At 53.5% G+C, this 19,905-nt stretch overlaps 1 protein-coding gene across 1 annotated transcript; it reads left to right on the top strand.

Moving 5' to 3' along the window:
* Nucleotides 1-992: 992 nt before the first annotated feature.
* Nucleotides 993-18,696, top strand: LOC137309580 (zinc finger protein 84-like; the record flags this gene model as incomplete). The annotated part of the gene is made up of 2 exons (XM_067977706.1): nucleotides 993-4,408; nucleotides 17,706-18,696. A coding segment is annotated over one exon (1,191 nt), but the record flags the coding sequence as incomplete, so codon positions are not given.
* Between the last annotated feature and the right edge of the window lie 1,209 nt (nucleotides 18,697-19,905).

Raw genomic sequence — 19,905 nt, 5'->3', positions numbered from 1 at the left:
ACGGTATTATGAACCTTACATTCGTCATAAGCCTCCTTTTTTTGTTTCATTTTGATCTCTATCTCTTTAGTCATCCAGAGAGCTCTAGCTTTGGATGCCCTTCCTTTCTCTCCTGTTGGGATCTGTCTGCTCTGTACCTGAACCATCACTTAATTGTTCAATTACTGTTTTGTTGCCAATTTTTGATTCCAATCCACCTGGACAAGATCCCTTTTTAACTCACTGGAATTACCCCTCATCCAGTTAATTATATTCACATTTGTTTGTTCCTTGTTCTTTTCAGTAACTATTTTAAACCTAATGAGATTATGATCACTGCTGCCCCGTTGAAACATGATCCACCTGCCCCACTTCATTCTCCACACCGAGTCCACTGCTGTACTCACATTCACTCTATCACACTCTCACACATTCACTCTCTCACATTCACTCTCTCACATTCACTCTCACGCTCTCTCACCTTTTCACTCATGGTTTAGGGCCACTGAAAGATGATGCGATTGGTTTGGATTTCAGCACAGGGAGGAGGGAGATTGTGTGGGACAGGGGATTTACAGTTTTGGGGGAACAAGAGAGGTGAGAATGTTCCATAGCAACTAGAATAGCCTGTTCTGAATCTCCATACCATGTTTACAGTGATGACTTTTGTAAACTCCTTTTACAGGGTATTAGAAGGGGAGGATTTGCAGACAGGAAACTCAAACCAAAGATCATTTCAAGATCTGAGAGAGTCACTCGATTCATCAGGACTTGAATATCATCGGGCTTTGAATGTAGAAGGAGAAATGTTTGTCTGTTCTGTCTGTGGGAAAAGATTTCAAACATCAGTGTGAGTGGAAAAGCAACGAGACACACACACCCGAGTGAGAGTGTTCCAGTGCACTGACTGTGGAAAGAGCTTTAGCCAGTTACACAGCCTGAAAACACATCACACCAATCACAGCGGGGAGAAACCGTACACGTGTTCTGTGTGTGGACGAGGCTTCGACTGATCGTCCAACCTGGAGAGACACAAGGACACCCGCACCACGGAGAAACCGTGGAAATGTGGGGACTGTGGGAAGGGATTCAATTCCCCGTCACAGCTGGAAACTCATCGACGCATTCACACCGGGGTGAGGCCGTTCACCTGCTCCGTGTGTGGGAAGGGATTCGCTCAGTCACACGACCTCCTCTTACACCAGCGCACTCACACTGGGGAGAGGCCGTTCTCCTGCTCTGTATGTGAGAAGAGATTCACTCGGTCATCCAACCTGCTGAGACACCAGCGAGTTCACTCTGATAATAGACCTTTCACATGTTCTGACTGTGAGAAGAGGTTTAAAAGCAAATGTAATCTGCTGGAACACCAACGCACTCACACTGAGGAGAGACCGTTCATCTGCTCCGTTTGTGGGAAGGGATTCACTTGGTCATCCACCCTGCTGAGACACCAGCGAGTTCACTCTGATGAGAGAACTTTTAAATGCTCTGAATCTGGGAAGAGATTTAAATTCAGAAACAAACTGCTGGACCACCAACGCACTCACACTGGGGAGAGGCCGTTCAACCGCTCTAAGTGTAAGAAGAGATTCACTCGGGCATCCCACCTTCTGTCACACCAGCGAGTTCACACTGGGGAGAGACCTTTTAAATGTTCTGACTGTGGGAAGAGGTTTAAAACCAAAAGGAATCTGCTGACACACCCACACACTCACACCGGGGAGAGGCCGTTCACCTGCTCCGTGTGTGGGAAGAGATTCACTCAGTCATCCACCCTGCTGACACACCAGCGAGTTCACTCTGGGAAGAGACCTTTTCAATGTTCTGACTGTGGGAAGAGATTTAAAGTCAGAAATGAACTGCTGTCACACCAACGCACTCACTCTGGGGAGAGGCCGTTCTCCTGCTCCGTGTGTGGGAAGGGATTCACTCGGTCATCCACCCTGCTGACACACCAGCGAGTTCACTCTGAAGAGAGACCTGTTAAATGTTCTGACTGTGAGAAGAGGTTTAAAGGCAGAAACAAATTGCTGAGACATCGACGCACTCACACTGGGGAGAGGCCGTTCACCTGCTCCGTGTGTAAGAAGAGATTCACTCGGTCATCCCACCTTCTGACACACCAACGTACTCACCCTGGGGAGAGACCTTTAATTGTTCTGACTGTGAGAAGAGCTTTAAAAGCAGAAATGAACTGCTGACACAATAATGCACGCCCATTGGGGCGAGACTCTACATCTGCTCTGTGTGTGGGAAGGGATTCACTCAGTCATCACACGTGCTGAGTCACCAATGAGTTCACATATGAATGCAGGGGTCGGATTCTGCTCTTAATCCCATCCAGGACTGAACCATATTCATTCTGACAGTTGGGGGTTGTTTCTTCTGATGTTAATAATCCCTGTAACTGGGCTGGAGTTTAATATTCTGGATATCTATTAAATAAATCAACTTTATTTTAAACACCTTGTTGTAGATTTTGGTCTTTCCCACCTGAGTGTTTAGCATCACCTGACTGGAGCTCAGAAAGTACAATCTAGGGGGAGGATCGTCCGGTGGGAACAGAACTTCAGCCTGGACACAGTCCTTCAGGACCACACTGAGAGGGGCAAACGGCACTTTGATCTTTCTCATCTCTCTTCACTGACAGCAAAGTCACCGTGCGGCGTCCAGTTTAAAAATGACTGTGGTCATTATTCTATGAAGATTTCACCTGTTTGAGTGACAGTCCTGAGTCTACCATTTAAGGCAGGCGTTAACTCATTTAAAATAAACCCGTTTAAAATAAATGGGTTAAAGTCTGCATCAAAATAGCAGAGGGAGGAGTTCACAGGAGCCTGTTAACTGCTGGTACAATTATACAACAGTCATTTGATCTCCAGATAAAGAAGGACCAGCAGTGTATTTCCAGAATTCACGGTTTTATTGATGTTTGTTTGTTAGACACCAGGATAATGAAAAGTACACGACCCGGACCATCCACAGTGTGGGGACGATCCCGACATTTACTCTAGGTTCACTCCCACTGTGGAACTCCACCACTGACCCTACTGAAGACTGTAGGCTCAGGGAGTGGGGCCTCCAGGAGTGGACTGTAAAAAAGCTGGGTTTCGGTATCGTGACAAATATATGCCGAGGAACCAGAGGAAACCTTACAAAGGAACCATCTGGGGTTTTACCTGTCAGTGTGGGTCTAGCGGTGAATGATTCCTGACTCCCTGAACTGTCTTACATTTAACCCAGGTCAGATCAGGATGAATTCAGTTTACATGAGAATTGGGATAACTATCACCTACAATCGACGGTGACAAAAGCAGCCATTAGAGAAGCTAAGAGATCTTTGGAAAAGAAAATGGTGCACAATTGTGATAATAATAGCAAACGCTTTTCCAGCTACGTGAGAGACCATTAAAGATGGTTTAGGGCCACTGAACGACAGTTCAGGACAGATTCCCAGGCTATGGCAGAGCTGTTAAATGACTATTTCTCATCAGCCTACACTCCTGTGGATGATGCTCAGATTCCAGCTGTGGGATGTGCTGTCAACAATAACATCATAAATATTAAAATAGAAAGGGATGTAATCTTGGATAAAATACGAAATCTCAAAGTAGTTTCTGCTCCAGGTCCATATGATATCCACCCCCGGGTATTTAAAGAGATGAGACGGGTGCTCTGTGAGCCCCTTGCCTGTATCTTCAACAGCTCAATAGAGTCAGGGATTGTCCCCTGAGATTAGAAGGTAACTCACGTAGTTCCCATTTTCAGAAAAGGGGATATATCAGAGCCGGGGAATGACAAGCCCTTCAGTGTGACATCGATCAGAGGGAAGATGCTTGAAGGGATCCTAAGAGATGCTGTTTATTGCCACGGGGAAGGAGAAGAGACCATTAGAGATGCTCAACACGGCTTCCAGGAAAGAAGATCGAGTCTTACAAACTTGCTTGAGTTTTTTGAAGAAGTTACTGGGTTAGTGGATGAGGGTAATCCGGTTCACATTGTCTATCTCAGGGGTGTCAAACTCATTTTCTATGGTGAGCCTGATCCGATATCCTGGCACTTGGCCTGGGCCACATTCAGCAAAAGTTATTGAACTAGAAATAGATGAAGATGAACTGTATTGGTACTTACTTACATTTTATTTATTGCTACTGCTGCTCCTGATACCTGGCACCTCTTAGCTTGAACCATTGAATCAACATTTGGAGTAAATGACTGGGCTGAGGCCTGTTTTGGATAAAAACATGAGGAGAACTTGTCATTACAGAACTTTGAAAGTGAATTCCACAGTCTCACAACGCCCTCTGTAAAGAAGTTTCTCTTGATCTCCTTATTATAAAATGGATATACAGGCACTGGAGAAGGTGCAAAAAAGGATTCAAAAGGATGTCACCATATGAGTGTTCCCTGTACTTGGTGTCCCAGTGTAAGTCGTCCCTTAATTTGACGTCCCATTGTAAGTGGTCCCGGTATTTAGTGTCCCAGTGTAAGTGGTCCCGGTATTTAGTGTCCCAGTGTAAGTGGTCCTAGATTTGGTGTCACAGTATATAAGTAGACCCTTTTGTTTTGAGGCATCGCTCGTGGCATTTTTCTCCTCTTTCCACCTTTACAAAAATTGTTGCCAGCTTATTAAAGCCATTAACTGGCTCTCGGGTAGTACACAGAAAAAAGTAACCTAAGTTTCCCTGAGAATGACAGGTTTGAATTCGAGTTGGAGAACATTTAGCAATTAAACCAGACTAGCCGGGGGTGGGGGGCGGGGGGCGGGCCTGAGGTGCGAATTAGTAACTGAAAAGTGGCGGCCAGTTAACTTATCACCATGGGGGAGGGCTCGAGCTCTCGGGTTTCTGTAGAATTTATTTATTTATTTTGTTTGTTGCATCCCTGGCGCCAACCTCGATGGGATGACAATCATTAACTTTCCGTTCATCAATTCCGGCTTTCAATGGTGTGGAGATGCCGGTGATGGACTGGGGTTGACAATTGTAAACAATTTTACAACACCAAGTTATAGTCCAGCAATTTTATTTTAAATTCACAAGCTTTCGGAGATTTTCTCCTTCCTCAGGCAAATGTTTCAAGATCTCCTTGAAGCCTACGCATTTATACATATTGAACAATGATACATGGTGTTTACAGACTGCCCCTGCAACTGCCCGTTGCCAAGGCAATCACCGTGTTCAGACAGAGAGGTGTTACCTGCAGAACCTCCGAATACACATTCAACAAAAAAACAAACAGGGAAAAAAAACAGAGAAAAAAAAACACAGAGAGAGGCAGAAACATCCGGAAGGCAGAGAGAGCCAGCAAATGACCCATTATATTAAAAACAGATAACATTTGTTCGCTGGTGGGGTAACGTGTAGCGTGACATGAACCCAAGATCCCGGTTGAGGCCGTCCTCATGGGTGCGGAACTTGGCTATCAATTTCTGCTCGACGATTTTGCGTTGTCGTGTGTCTCGAAGGCCGCCTTGGAGTACGCTTACCCGAAGGTCGGTGGATGAATGTCCATGACTGCTGAAGTGTTCCCCGACTGGGAGGGAACCCTCCTGTTTGGCGATTGTTGCGTGGTGTCCGTTCATCCGTTGTCGCAGCGTCTGCATGGTCTCGCCAATGTACCATGCTCTGGGGCATCCTTTCCTGCAACGTATGAGGTAGACAACGTTGGCTGAGTCACAGGAGTATGAACCATGCACCTGGTGGGTGGTGTCATCTCGTGTGATGGTGGTATCTGTGTCGATGATCTGGCATGTCTTGCAGAGGTTACCGTGGCAGGGTTGTGTGGCGTCGTGGACGCTGTTCTCTTGAAAGCTAGGTAGTTTGCTGCGAACGATGGTCTGTTTGAGGTTGGGTGGCTGTTTAAAGGCGAGTAGTGGAGGTGTGGGGATGGCCATAGCGAGGTGTTTGTCCTCATTGATGACATGTTGAAGGCTGCGGAGAACATGGCGTAGTTTCTCCGCTCCGGGGAAGTACTGGACGACAAAGGGTACTCTGTTGGTTGCGTCCCGTGTTAGTCTCCTGAGGAGGTCTATGCGATTTTTTGCTGTGGCCCGTCGGAACTGTCGATCGATGAGTCGAGCGTCATATCCCGTTCTTACTAGGGCGTCTTTCAGCGTCTGTAGGTGTCCATCGCGTTCCTCCTCGTCTGAGCAGACCCTGTGTATTCGCAGGGCCTGTCCATAGGGGATGGCCTCTTTGACGTGGTTAGGGTGGAAGCTGGAAAAGTGGAGCATCGTGAGGTTGTCCGTGGGCTTGCGGTAGAGTGAGGTGCTGAGGTGCCCGTCTTTGATGGAGATTCGTGTGTCCAAGAAAGAAACTGATTCTGAGGAGTAGTCCATGGTGAGCTTGATGGTGGGATGGAACTTGTTGATGTTATCGTGTAGTCTCTTTAGTGATTCCTTGCCGTGGGTCCATAGAAAGAAAATGTCGTCGATGTATCTGGTGTATAGTGTTGGTTGGAGGTCTTGTGCAGTGAAGAAGTCCTGCTCGAACTTGTGCATGAAAATGTTGGCGTATTGGGGTGCGAATTTGGTCCCCATGGCTGTTCCGTGTGTTTGGGTAAAGAACTGGTTATCGAAGGTGAAGACATTGTGATCCAGGATGAAGCGGATGAGTTGTAGGATGGCTTCCGGAGATTGGCTGTTGTTGGTGTTGAGTATTGATGCTGTCGCAGCGATGCCGTCATCGTGGGGGATACTGGTGTATAGTGCCGAGACGTCCATCGTGGTGAGAAGTGTTCCTGGTTCAACTGGTCCGTGGGTACTCAGTACCCACGGACCAGTTGAACCAGGAACACTTCTCACCACGATGGACGTCTCGGCACTATACACCAGTATCCCCCACGATGACGGCATCGCTGCGACAGCATCAATACTCAACACCAACAACAGCCAATCTCCGGAAGCCATCCTACAACTCATCCGCTTCATCCTGGATCACAATGTCTTCACCTTCGATAACCAGTTCTTTACCCAAACACACGGAACAGCCATGGGGACCAAATTCGCACCCCAATACGCCAACATTTTCATGCACAAGTTCGAGCAGGACTTCTTCACTGCACAAGACCTCCAACCAACACTATACACCAGATACATCGACGACATTTTCTTTCTATGGACCCACGGCAAGGAATCACTAAAGAGACTACACGATAACATCAACAAGTTCCATCCCACCATCAAGCTCACCATGGACTACTCCTCAGAATCAGTTTCTTTCTTGGACACACGAATCTCCATCAAAGACGGGCACCTCAGCACCTCACTCTACCGCAAGCCCACGGACAACCTCACGATGCTCCACTTTTCCAGCTTCCACCCTAACCACGTCAAAGAGGCCATCCCCTATGGACAGGCCCTGCGAATACACAGGGTCTGCTCAGACGAGGAGGAACGCGATGGACACCTACAGACGCTGAAAGACGCCCTAGTAAGAACGGGATATGACGCTCGACTCATCGATCGACAGTTCCGACGGGCCACAGCAAAAAATCGCATAGACCTCCTCAGGAGACTAACACGGGACGCAACCAACAGAGTACCCTTTGTCGTCCAGTACTTCCCCGGAGCGGAGAAACTACGCCATGTTCTCCGCAGCCTTCAACATGTCATCAATGAGGACAAACACCTCGCTATGGCCATCCCCACACCTCCACTACTCGCCTTTAAACAGCCACCCAACCTCAAACAGACCATCGTTCGCAGCAAACTACCTAGCTTTCAAGAGAACAGCGTCCACGACGCCACACAACCCTGCCACGGTAACCTCTGCAAGACATGCCAGATCATCGACACAGATACCACCATCACACGAGATGACACCACCCACCAGGTGCATGGTTCATACTCCTGTGACTCAGCCAACGTTGTCTACCTCATACGTTGCAGGAAAGGATGCCCCAGAGCATGGTACATTGGCGAGACCATGCAGACGCTGCGACAACGGATGAACGGACACCGCGCAACAATCGCCAAACAGGAGGGTTCCCTCCCAGTCGGGGAACACTTCAGCAGTCATGGACATTCATCCACCGACCTTCGGGTAAGCGTACTCCAAGGCGGCCTTCGAGACACACGACAACGCAAAATCGTCGAGCAGAAATTGATAGCCAAGTTCCGCACCCATGAGGACGGCCTCAACCGGGATCTTGGGTTCATGTCACGCTACACGTTACCCCACCAGCGAACAAATGTTATCTGTTTTTAATATAATGGGTCATTTGCTGGCTCTCTCTGCCTTCCGGATGTTTCTGCCTCTCTCTGTGTTTTTTTTTCTCTGTTTTTTTTCCCTGTTTGTTTTTTTGTTGAATGTGTATTCGGAGGTTCTGCAGGTAACACCTCTCTGTCTGAACACGGTGATTGCCTTGGCAACGGGCAGTTGCAGGGGCAGTCTGTAAACACCATGTATTGTTCAATATGTATAAATGCGTAGGCTTCAAGGAGATCTTGAAACATTTGCCTGAGGAAGGAGAAAATCTCCGAAAGCTTGTGAATTTAAAATAAAATTGCTGGACTATAACTTGGTGTTGTAAAATTGTTTACAAACGGCTTTCAATGGCGGGGTAATTGCCCAGAATCCCCCGCGGCTCAGACTGTGCCCGACCAATGACAACAGGAGACCAGTGCGCAGGCGCAGGACGGTCAGAGCTCTGAGCATGCGCAGGACGGTCAGAGCTCTGAGCATGCGCAGTGCGAATGGCGGCAATAGACTGAGTGGAAACAGGCGAGACGGAGGCCGGGAGGAGAACGGGGAGGAATTGGATCTGTGGGTGGGCGGGAATCTTCACAAACACATGGTGGCGGCTTGAGGACACAAATAAGAGTAAAAGGACCCCGTGTTTGCACTTCGGTGACATGACCGTCCGGCGGCCGTCATCGTGCGAGAGGAAGTAATGTTGGAATTAAGGAGCATGCGCGGCCATCTTGGTAAAGGTGCAAAAAAGTGGGCGGGGCTTCAGGGTCCCAGTGACCAGGAACAAAGAGTGGGCGGGGCTTCAGGGTCCCAGTGACCAGTAACAATGAGTGGGCGGGGCTTCAGGGTCCCAGTGACCAGGAACAATGAGTGGGCGGGGCTTCAGGGTCGCAGTGACCGTGAACAAAGAGTGGGCGGGGCTTCAGGGTCCCAGTGACCGTGAACAAAGAGTGGGCGGGGCTTCAGGGTCCCAGTGACCGGGAACAAAGAGTGGGCGGGGCTTCAGTGTCCCAGTGACCAGGAACAAAGTGTGGGCGGGGCTTTAGGGTCCCAGTGACCGGGAACAAAGAGTGGGCGGGGCTTTAGGTTCCCAGTGACCAGGAACAATGAGTGGGCGGGGCTTCAGGGTCCCAGTGACAGGGAACAAAGAGTGGGCGGGGCTTCACGGTCCCAGTGCCCAGGAACAAAGAGTGGGCGGGGCTTCAGGGTCCCAGTGACCGGTAACAATGAGTGGGCAGGGCTTCAGGGTCCCAGTGACCAGGAACAAAGAGTGGGCGGGGTTTTAGGGTCCCAGTGACCAGTAACAATGAGTGGGCGGGGCTTCAGGGTCCCAGTGACCAGTAACAATGAGTGGGCGGGGCTTCAGGGTCGCAGTGACCAGTAACAAAGAGTGGGCGGGGCTTCAGGGTCCCAGTGACCAGGAACAAAGAGTGGGCGGGGCTTCAGGGTCCCAGTGACCAGGAACAACGAGTGGGCGGGGCTTCAGGGTCCCAGTGACCGGGAACAAAGAGTGGGCGGGGCTTCAGGGTCCCAGTGACCAGGAACAAAGAGTGGGCGGGGCTTCAGGGTCCCAGTGACCAGTAACAATGAGTGGGCGGGGCTTCAGGGTCCCAGTGACCAGGAACAATGAGTGGGCGGGGCTTCAGGGTCCCAGTGACCAGGAACAATGAGTGGGCGGGGCTTCAGGGTCCCAGTGACCAGGAACAATGAGTGGGCGGGGCTTCACGGTCCCAGTGACCAGGAACAAAGTGTGGGCGGGGCTTCAGGGTCCCAGTGACCAGGAACAAAGAGTGGGCGGGGCTTCAGGGTCCCAGTGACCAGGAACAAAGAGTGGGCGGGGCTTCAGGGTCCCAGTGACCAGGAACAAAGAGTGGGCGGGGCTTCAGGGTCCCAGTGACCAGGAACAAATAGTGGGCGGGGCTTCAGGGCCCCAGTGACCAGTAACAATGAGTGGGCGGGGCTTCAGGGTCCCAGAGACAGGAACAATGAGTGGGCGGGGCTTCAGGGTCGCAGTGACCAGTAACAAAGAGTGGGCGGGGCTCAGGGTCCCAGTGACCGGGAACAAAGAGTGGGCGGGGCTTTAGGGTCCCAGTGACCAGGAACAATGAGTGGGCGGGGCTTCAGTGTCCCAGTGACAGGGAACAAAGAGTGGGCGGGGCTTCACGGTCCCAGTGCCCAGGAACAAAGAGTGGGCGGGGCTTCAGGGTCCCAGTGACCGGTAACAATGAGTGGGCGGGGCTTCAGGGTCCCAGTGACCAGGAACAAAGAGTGGGCGGGGTTTTAGGGTCCCAGTGACCAGGAACAATGAGTGGGCGGGGCTTCAGGGTCCCAGTGACCAGTAACAATGAGTGGGCGGGGCTTCAGGGTCCCAGTGACCAGTAACAATGAGTGGGCGGGGCTTCAGGGTCGCAGTGACCAGTAACAAAGAGTGGGCGGGGCTTCAGGGTCCCAGTGACCAGGAACAAAGAGTGGGCGGGGCTTCAGGGTCCCAGTGACCAGGAACAACGAGTGGGCGGGGCTTCAGGGTCCCAGTGACCGGGAACAAAGAGTGGGCGGGGCTTCAGGGTCCCAGTGACCAGGAACAAAGAGTGGGCGGGGCTTCAGGGTCCCAGTGACCAGTAACAATGAGTGGGCGGGGCTTCAGGGTCCCAGTGACCAGGAACAATGAGTGGGCGGGGCTTCAGGTTCGCAGTGACCAGTAACAAAGAGTGGGCGGGGCTTCAGGGTCCCAGTGACCAGGAACAATGAGTGGGCGGGGCTTCAGGGTCCCAGTGACCAGGAACAAAGTGTGGGCGGGGCTTCAGGGTCCCAGTGACCGGGAACAAAGTGTGGGCGGGGCTTCAGGGTCCCAGTGACCAGGAACAAAGTGTGGGCGGGGCTTCAGGGTCCCAGTGACTGTGAACAATGAGTGGGCGGCGCTTCAGGGTCCCAGTGACCAGGAAGAAAGAGTGGGCGGGGTTTCAGGGTCCCAGTGACTGTGAACAATGAGTGGGCGGGGCTTCAGGGTCCCAGTGACCAGGAAGAAAGAGTGGGCGGGGCTTTAGGGTCCCAGTGACCAGGAACAAAGAGTGGGCGGGGCTTCAGGGTCCCAGTGACCAGGAACAAAGAGTGGGCGTGGCTTCAGGGTCCCAGTGACCAGGAACAATGAGTGGGCGTGGCTTCAGGGTCCCAGTGACCAGGAACAAAGAGTGGGCGGGGCTTCAGGGTCCCAGTGACCAGGAACAAAGAGTGGGCGGGGCTTCAGGGTCCCAGTGACCAGGAACAAAGAGTGGGCGGGGCTTTAGGGTCCCAGTGACCAGGAACAATGAGTGGGCGGGGCTTCAGGGTCCCTGTGACCAGGAACAATGAGTGGGCGGGGCTTTCGGGTCCCAGTGACCAGGAACAATGAGTGGGCGGGGCTTTAGGGTCCCAGTGACCAGGAACAATGAGTGGGCGGGGCTTTAGGGTCCCAGTGACCAGGAACAAAGAGTGGGCGGGGTTCAGGGTCCCAGTGAACGGGAACAAAGAGTGGGCGGGGCTTCAGGGTCCCAGTGACCAGGAACAAAGTGTGGGCGGGGCTTCAGGGTCCCAGTGACCAGGAACAATGAGTGGGCGGGGCTTCAGGTTCCCAGTGACCAGGAACAATGAGTGGGCGGGGCTTCAGGGTCCCAGTGACCAGGAACAAAGTGTGGGCGGGGCTTCAGGGTCCCAGTGACCAGGAACAAAGAGTGGGCGGGGCTTCAGGGTCCCAGTGACCAGGAACAAAGAGTGGGCGGGGCTTCAGGGTCCCAGTGACCAGGAACAAAGAGTGGGCGGGGCTTCAGGGTCCCAGTGACCAGGAACAAAGAGTGGGCTGGGCTTCAGGGCCCCAGTGACCAGGAACAATGAGTGGGCGGGGCTTCAGGGTCCCAGTGACCAGGAACAAAGAGTGGGCGTGGTTTTAGGGTCCCAGTGACCAGGAACAATGAGTGGGCGGGGCTTCAGGGTCCCAGTGACCAGTAACAATGAGTGGGCGGGGCTTCAGGGTCCCAGTGACCAGTAACAAAGAGTGGGCGGGGCTTCAGTGTCCCAGTGACCAGGAACAAAGAGTGGGCGGGGCTTCAGGGTCCCAGTGACCAGGAACAACGAGTGGGCGGGGCTTCAGGGTCCCAGTGACCGGGAACAAAGAGTGGGCGGGGCTTCAGGGTCCCAGTGACCAGGAACAAAGAGTGGGCGGGGCTTCAGGGTCCCAGTGACCAGTAACAATGAGTGGGCGGGGCTTCAGGGTCCCAGTGACCAGGAACAATGAGTGGGCGGGGCTTCAGGGTCGCAGTGACCAGTAACAAAGAGTGGGCGGGGCTTCAGGGTCCCAGTGACCAGGAACAAAGAGTGGGCGTGGCTTCAGGGTCCCAGTGAACGGGAACAAAGAGTGGGCGGGACTTCAGGGTCCCAGTGACCAGGGACAAAGTGTGGGCGGGGCTTCAGGGTCCCAGTGACCAGGAACAACGAGTGGGCGGGGCTTCAGGGTCCCAGTGACTGTGAACAAAGTGTGGGCGAGGGTTCAGGGTCCCAGTGACCAGGAAGAAAGAGTGGGCGGGGCTTTAGGGTCCCAGTGACCAGGAACAAAGAGTGGGCGGGGCTTCAGGGTCCCAGTGACCAGGAACAAAGAGTGGGCGTGGCTTCAGGGTCCCAGTGACCAGGAACAATGAGTGGGCGGGGCTTCAGGGTCCCAGTGACCAGGAACAAAGAGTGGGCGGGGCTTCAAGGTCCCAGTGACCAGGAACAAAGAGTGGGCGGGGCTTCAGGGTCCCAGTGACCAGGAACAAAGAGTGGGCGGGGCTTTAGGGTCCCAGTGACCAGGAACAAAGAGTGGGCGGGGCTTCAGTGTCCCTGTGACCAGGAACAACGAGTGGGCGGGGCTTCATGGTCCCAGTGACCAGGAACAAAGAGTGGGCGGGGTTTCAGGGTCCCAGTGACCAGTAACAATGAGTGGGCGGGGCTTCAGGGTCCCAGTGACCAGGAACAATGAGTGGGCGGGGCTTCAGGTTCGCAGTGACCAGTAACAAAGAGTGGGCGGGGCTTCATGGTCCCAGTGACCAGGAACAAAGAGTGGGCGGGGCTTCAGGGTCCCAGTGAACGGGAACAAAGAGTGGGCGGGACTTCAGGGTCCCAGTGACCAGGAACAAAGTGTGGGCGGGGCTTCAGGGTCCCAGTGACCAGGAACAATGAGTGGGCGGGGCTTCAGGGTCCCAGTGACCAGGAACAAAGTGTGGGCGGGGCTTCAGGGTCCCAGTGACCGGGAACAAAGTGTGGGCGGGGCTTCAGGGTCCCAGTGACCAGGAACAAAGTGTGGGCGGGGCTTCAGGGTCCCAGTGACTGTGAACAATGAGTGGGCGGCGCTTCAGGGTCCCAGTGACCAGGAAGAAAGAGTGGGCGGGGTTTCAGGGTCCCAGTGACTGTGAACAATGAGTGGGCGGGGCTTCAGGGTCCCAGTGACCAGGAAGAAAGAGTGGGCGGGGCTTTAGGGTCCCAGTGACCAGGAACAAAGAGTGGGCGGGGCTTCAGGGTCCCAGTGACCAGGAACAAAGAGTGGGCGTGGCTTCAGGGTCCCAGTGACCAGGAACAATGAGTGGGCGGGGCTTCAGGGTCCCAGTGACCAGGAACAAAGAGTGGGCGGGGCTTCAGGGTCCCAGTGACCAGGAACAAAGAGTGGGCGGGGCTTTAGGGTCCCAGTGACCAGGAACAATGAGTGGGCGGGGCTTCAGGGTCCCTGTGACCAGGAACAATGAGTGGGCGGGGCTTTCGGGTCCCAGTGACCAGGAACAATGAGTGGGCGGGGCTTTAGGGTCCCAGTGAACGGGAACAAAGAGTGGGCGGGGCTTCAGGGTCCCAGTGACCAGGAACAAAGTGTGGGCGGGGCTTCAGGGTCCCAGTGACCAGGAACAATGAGTGGGCGGGGCTTCAGGTTCCCAGTGACCAGGAACAATGAGTGGGCGGGGCTTCAGGGTCCCAGTGACCAGGAACAAAGTGTGGGCGGGGCTTCAGGGTCCCAGTGACCAGGAACAAAGAGTGGGCGGGGCTTCAGGGTCCCAGTGACCAGGAACAAAGAGTGGGCGGGGCTTCAGGGTCCCAGTGACCAGGAACAAAGAGTGGGCGGGGCTTCAGGGTCCCAGTGACCAGGAACAAAGAGTGGGCTGGGCTTCAGGGCCCCAGTGACCAGTAACAATGAGTGGGCGGGGCTTCAGGGTCCCAGAGACCAGGAACAATGAGTGGGCGGGGCTTCAGGGTCCCAGTGACCAGGAACAAAGAGTGGGCGTGGTTTTAGGGTCCCAGTGACCAGGAACAATGAGTGGGCGGGGCTTCAGGGTCCCAGTGACCAGTAACAATGAGTGGGCGGGGCTTCAGGGTCCCAGTGACCAGTAACAATGAGTGGGCGGGGCTTCAGGGTCGCAGTGACCAGTAACAAAGAGTGGGCGGGGCTTCAGGGTCCCAGTGACCAGGAACAAAGAGTGGGCGGGGCTTCAGGGTCCCAGTGACCAGGAACAACGAGTGGGCGGGGCTTCAGGGTCCCAGTGACCGGGAACAAAGAGTGGGCGGGGCTTCAGGGTCCCAGTGACCAGGAACAAAGAGTGGGCGGGGCTTCAGGGTCCCAGTGACCAGTAACAATGAGTGGGCGGGGCTTCAGGGTCCCAGTGAACGGGAACAAAGAGTGGGCGGGACTTCAGGGTCCCAGTGACCAGGAACAAAGTGTGGGCGGGGCTTCAGGGTCCCAGTGACCAGGAACAACGAGTGGGCGGGGCTTCAGGGTCCCAGTGACTGTGAACAAAGTGTGGGCGAGGGTTCAGGGTCCCAGTGACCAGGAAGAAAGAGTGGGCGGGGCTTTAGGGTCCCAGTGACCAGGAACAAAGAGTGGGCGGGGCTTCAGGGTCCCAGTGACCAGGAACAAAGAGTGGGCGTGGCTTCAGGGTCCCAGTGACCAGGAACAATGAGTGGGCGGGGCTTCAGGGTCCCAGTGACCAGGAAAAAAGAGTGGGCGGGGCTTCAAGGTCCCAGTGACCAGGAACAAAGAGTGGGCGGGGCTTCAGGGTCCCAGTGACCAGGAACAAAGAGTGGGCGGGGCTTTAGGGTCCCAGTGACCAGGAACAAAGAGTGGGCGGGGCTTCAGTGTCCCTGTGACCAGGAACAATGAGTGGGCGGGGCTTTCAGGTCCCAGTGACCAGGAACAATGAGTGGGCGGGGCTTTAGGGTCCCAGTGACCAGGAACAATGAGTGGACGGGTCTTTAGGGTCCCAGTGACCAGGAACAAAGAGTGGGCGGGGTTCAGGGTCCCAGTGAACGGGAACAAAGAGTGGGCGGGGCTTCAGGGTCCCAGTGACCAGGAACAAAGTGTGGGCGGGGCTTCAGGGTCCCAGTGACCAGGAACAATGAGTGGGCGGGGCTTCAGGTTCCCAGTGACCAGGAACAATGAGTGGGCGGGGCTTCAGGGTCCCAGTGACCAGGAACAAAGTGTGGGCGGGGCTTCAGGGTCCCAGTGACCAGGAACAAAGAGTGGGCGGGGCTTCAGGGTCCCAGTGACCAGGAACAAAGAGTGGGCGGGGCTTCAGGGTCCCAGTGACCAGGAACAAAGAGTGGGCGGGGCTTCAGGGTCCCAGTGACCAGGAACAAAGAGTGGGCTGGGCTTCAGGGCCCCAGTGACCAGTAACAATGAGTGGGCGGGGCTTCAGGGTCCCAGAGACCAGGAACAATGAGTGGGCGGGGCTTCAGGGTCGCAGTGACCAGTAACAAAGAGTGGGCGGGGCTCAGGGTCCCAGTGACCGGGAACAAAGAGTGGGCGGGGCTTTAGGGTCCCAGTGACCAGGAACAAAGAGTGGGCGGGGCTTCAGGGTCCCAGTGACCAGGAACAAAGAGTGGGCGTGGCTTCAGGGTCCCAGTGACCAGGAACAATGAGTGGGCGGGGCTTCAGGGTCCCAGTGACCAGGAACAAAGAGTGGGCGGGGCTTCAGGGTCCCAGTGACCAGGAACAAAGAGTGGGCGGGGCTTCAGGGTCCCAGTGACCAGGAACAAAGAGTGGGCGGGGCTTTAGGGTCCCAGTCACCAGGAACAATGAGTGGGCGGGGCTTCAGTGTCCCTGTGACCAGGAACAATGAGTGGGCGGGGCTTTAGGGTCCCAGTGACCAGGAACAATGAGTGGGCGGGGCTTCATGGTCCCAGTGACCAGGAACAAAGAGTGGGCGGGGCTTCAGGGTCCCAGTGAACGGGAACAAAGAGTGGGCGGGACTTCAGGGTCCCAGTGACCAGGAACAAAGAGTGGGCGGGGCTTCAGGGTCCCAGTGACCAGGAACAAAGAGTGGGCGGGGCTTCAGGGTCCCAGTGACCAGGAACAAAGAGTGGGCGGGGCTTTAGGGTCCCAGTCACCAGGAACAATGAGTGGGCGGGGCTTCAGTGTCCCTGTGACCAGGAACAATGAGTGGGCGGGGCTTTAGGGTCCCAGTGACCAGGAACAATGAGTGGGCGGGGCTTCAGGGTCCCAGTGACCAGGAACAATGAGTGGGCGGGGCTTTAGGGTCCCAGTGACCAGGAACAATGAGTGGGCGGGGTTTTAGGGTCCCAGTGACCAGGAACAAAGAGTGGGCGGGGCTTTAGGGTCCCAGTGACCAGGAACAATGAGTGGGCGGGGTTTTAGGGTCCCAGTGACCAGGAACAAAGAGTGGGCGGGGCTTTAGGGTCCCAGTGACCAGGAACAATGAGTGGGCGGGGCTTCAGGGTCCCAGTGACCAGTAACAATGAGTGGGCGGGGCTTCAGCGTCCCAGTGACCAGTAACAATGAGTGGGCGGGGCTTCAGGGTCCCAGTGACCGGGAACAAAGAGTGGGCGGGGCTTCAGGGTCCCAGTGACCGGGAACAAAGCGTGGGCGGGGCTTCAGGGTCCCAGTGACCAGGAACAAAGAGTGGGCGGGGCTTCAGGGTCCCAGTGACCGGGAACAAAGAGTGGGCGGGGCTTCAGGGTCCCAGTGACCAGGAACAAAGTGTGGGCGGGGCTTCAGGGTCCCAGTGACCGGGAACAAAGAGTGGGCGGGGCTTCAGGGCCCCAGTGACCAGTAACAAAGAGTGGGCGGGGCTTCAGGGTCCCAGTGACCAGGAACAAAGAGTGGGCGGGGCTTCAGCGTCCCAGTGACCAGGAACAAAGAGTGGGCGGGGCTTCAGGGCGTCAGTGACCAGTAACAAAGAGTGGGCGGGGCTTCAGGGTCCCAGTGACCAGGAACAAAGAGTGGGCGGGGCTTCAGGGTCCCAGTGCCTCATTTACTTTATTCTCACTCTGCTCACAGCGGGTGCAGAACTGAACCCAAACCGAGGAGAGGGAGTGAGAAAACTGGGAGTGGAGGGAAGAAATGTTGGAGATGGTGGGATGGGTTTGGATTTCAGCACAGGGAGGAGGGAGAGTGTGTGGGACGGGGGATTTACAGTTTTGGGGGAACAAGAGAGAATAAAACGTTCCATAGAAATTAGAATTGTCAGTTCTGAATTTCTATCCTGTATTTACGGTGATGACTTTTGTAAACTCCTTTTACAGGGTATTAGAAGGGGAGGATTTGCAGACGGGAAATTCAAACCAAACATCACGTCAAAATCTGGCAGAGTCACACGATTCATCAGGACCTGACTATTATCCGCCTTGAATGTGGAAGGAGAAATATTTGTCCGTTCTGTCTGTGGGAAAAGATTTCAAATATCAGTGTGAGTGGAAAAGCACCGAGACACACACACCCGAGTGAGAGTGTTCCAGTGCACTGACTGTGGAAAGAGCTTTAACCAGCTGCACAGCCTGAAAAAACATCGCACCAATCACAGCGGGGAGAAACCGTCCACGTGTTCTGTGTGTGGACGAGGCTTCAACTGATCGTCCAACCTGGAGAGACACAAGGACACCCGCACCACGGAGAAACCGTGGAAATGTGGGGACTGTGGGAAGGGATTCAATTCCGCGTCTTCCGCATCGACGCAGTCATACTGGGGAGAGGCCGTTCAACGGCTCCACACAGAACAGCAAAAGCACAGTTTCCGGTCTGGGGACCGTTACCTGATCTTACCCGGAGTGGTACTGAGCACCACAGAGCAGGAAACGTCCAAGCTGAGTCCCAGGCCTGTGCTGAGTTCGCTGTTCTCAGGTCGTGGGTTCGAGCCCCACTTTGGGTGGTTTGTGTTTTAATTTTGAGGCTGATTTCACAAGCGATCCCCAGTTCTAAATTCCCCCGGCAGAGAGTTCAAGGAGTATTTTATATAAATGAAATTCAAAGGCAGTATCATAAATATCCTCCTTGATTCTGGACATTGATCTCTCTCCAACCGCTCGCTGCTACAGATTGAACTTTATTTCATTTCACCTGCAGCTCGGGGTCAGTGCGGATCAGAGAGGCATCGGGGCCGTTTCTCCCTTCACAGCCCATCAGTGGGACTTCGGGCCCGTCTGTCCCTTTACAGCCCATTAGTGCCGAGTAAACAAGAGAGAATTTTACACGCATCATGTGTTCTGTAACTTTTCATAAAGATTTCAGTGTTTTCCACTCCGTGTCAGCATTGTGAGCTCTCCCCTGGTGTTTCAGCTTTCTGTGTTTATAAACACTTCTGTGTATTTTGTTCCATGTCCAACACTTTGGAACCTCCCCCGGAGTGTGAGCTTTCTGTGTTTATAAACACTTCGATGTGTTTCTTTCCGTGTCCATAACTGTGAGGGCTCCCCTGGTGTATTAGTATTTTGTGTTTATAAAGAGTGTAAATTATTGACCGGGGTTTTTGTGTAGGGGGTTTGAGGGTGATCTCTGATTCCTGCTCCCTGATGGATTGAATGGAGGAAAGAATGAATGAGAGAGAGGCGCGATGTGGGAGATTGGATGATTGAAGAATGTGTCCACGAACCTGGTTAAAAGTGGCCAACCACAACATAATATTCAGTTATCACCAGCAGAACATGAACATAACCTGAGCTCGGAGATCTGGTCGGGTCCCAATCCCCTGAAGTGAGGAATGAGCGGGAGAGGCAATTCCAATCGGTTGATATTTTCTTCCAGGCGACGCCACAATATCCCACTTGCGACGGAGCCGAAATAGCTCAGTTGGGAGTGGGAAAATGTAAAGGTCCCTGGTTCAACTCCGAATTTCAGCGACATTTGGTTGTTTTGCTCTCGTTCTTTGGGTCGAATCTCGCATTTATTTACACTGAAATTTTAACCGGCACTGGAGTCTTGGGGAATGAGTAGAGAGGCATCAAGGATGAGAAATATTGACAGCATCTTTATTTAGCTATATTTCTCTATTTCCTTCTGCATTTTTCTCTGTTGTTTGTCTTTCTCAGTGCCGGGTGAATATTTGATTTGAAACATTTGATTCCTAAACTGATGGCTTTCGGAGCGGTCAGACTCGCTCTGTCTGTTTGTTACTACTTGCGACCATTAACGGGAACAGGCACCGAGTTAAACGTTTACCAGCAAACCGACAGGGAGATAACACAGGGGGAATAAAACTCGTTGCCTCACATTGTTAGATACTGAGTGACACAGATTGTAATGTGTGTCAGTAAACATACCCGGATACTGAGTGACACAGATTGTAATGTGTGTCAGTAAACATACCCGGATACTGAGTGACACAGATTGTAATGTGTGTCAGTAAACATACCGAGATACTGAGTGACACAGATTGTAATGTGTGTCAGTAAACATACCCGGATACTGAGTGACACAGATTGTAATGTGTGTCAGTAAACATACCCGGAT

Source organism: Heptranchias perlo, unplaced genomic scaffold (assembly GCF_035084215.1).
Source record: "Heptranchias perlo isolate sHepPer1 unplaced genomic scaffold, sHepPer1.hap1 HAP1_SCAFFOLD_170, whole genome shotgun sequence".
NCBI classification, from domain to species: Eukaryota; Metazoa; Chordata; class Chondrichthyes; order Hexanchiformes; family Hexanchidae; genus Heptranchias; species Heptranchias perlo.
Note: the sequence above shows the minus strand (reverse complement) of the source record. Positions and strands in the feature narration are given on the sequence as shown.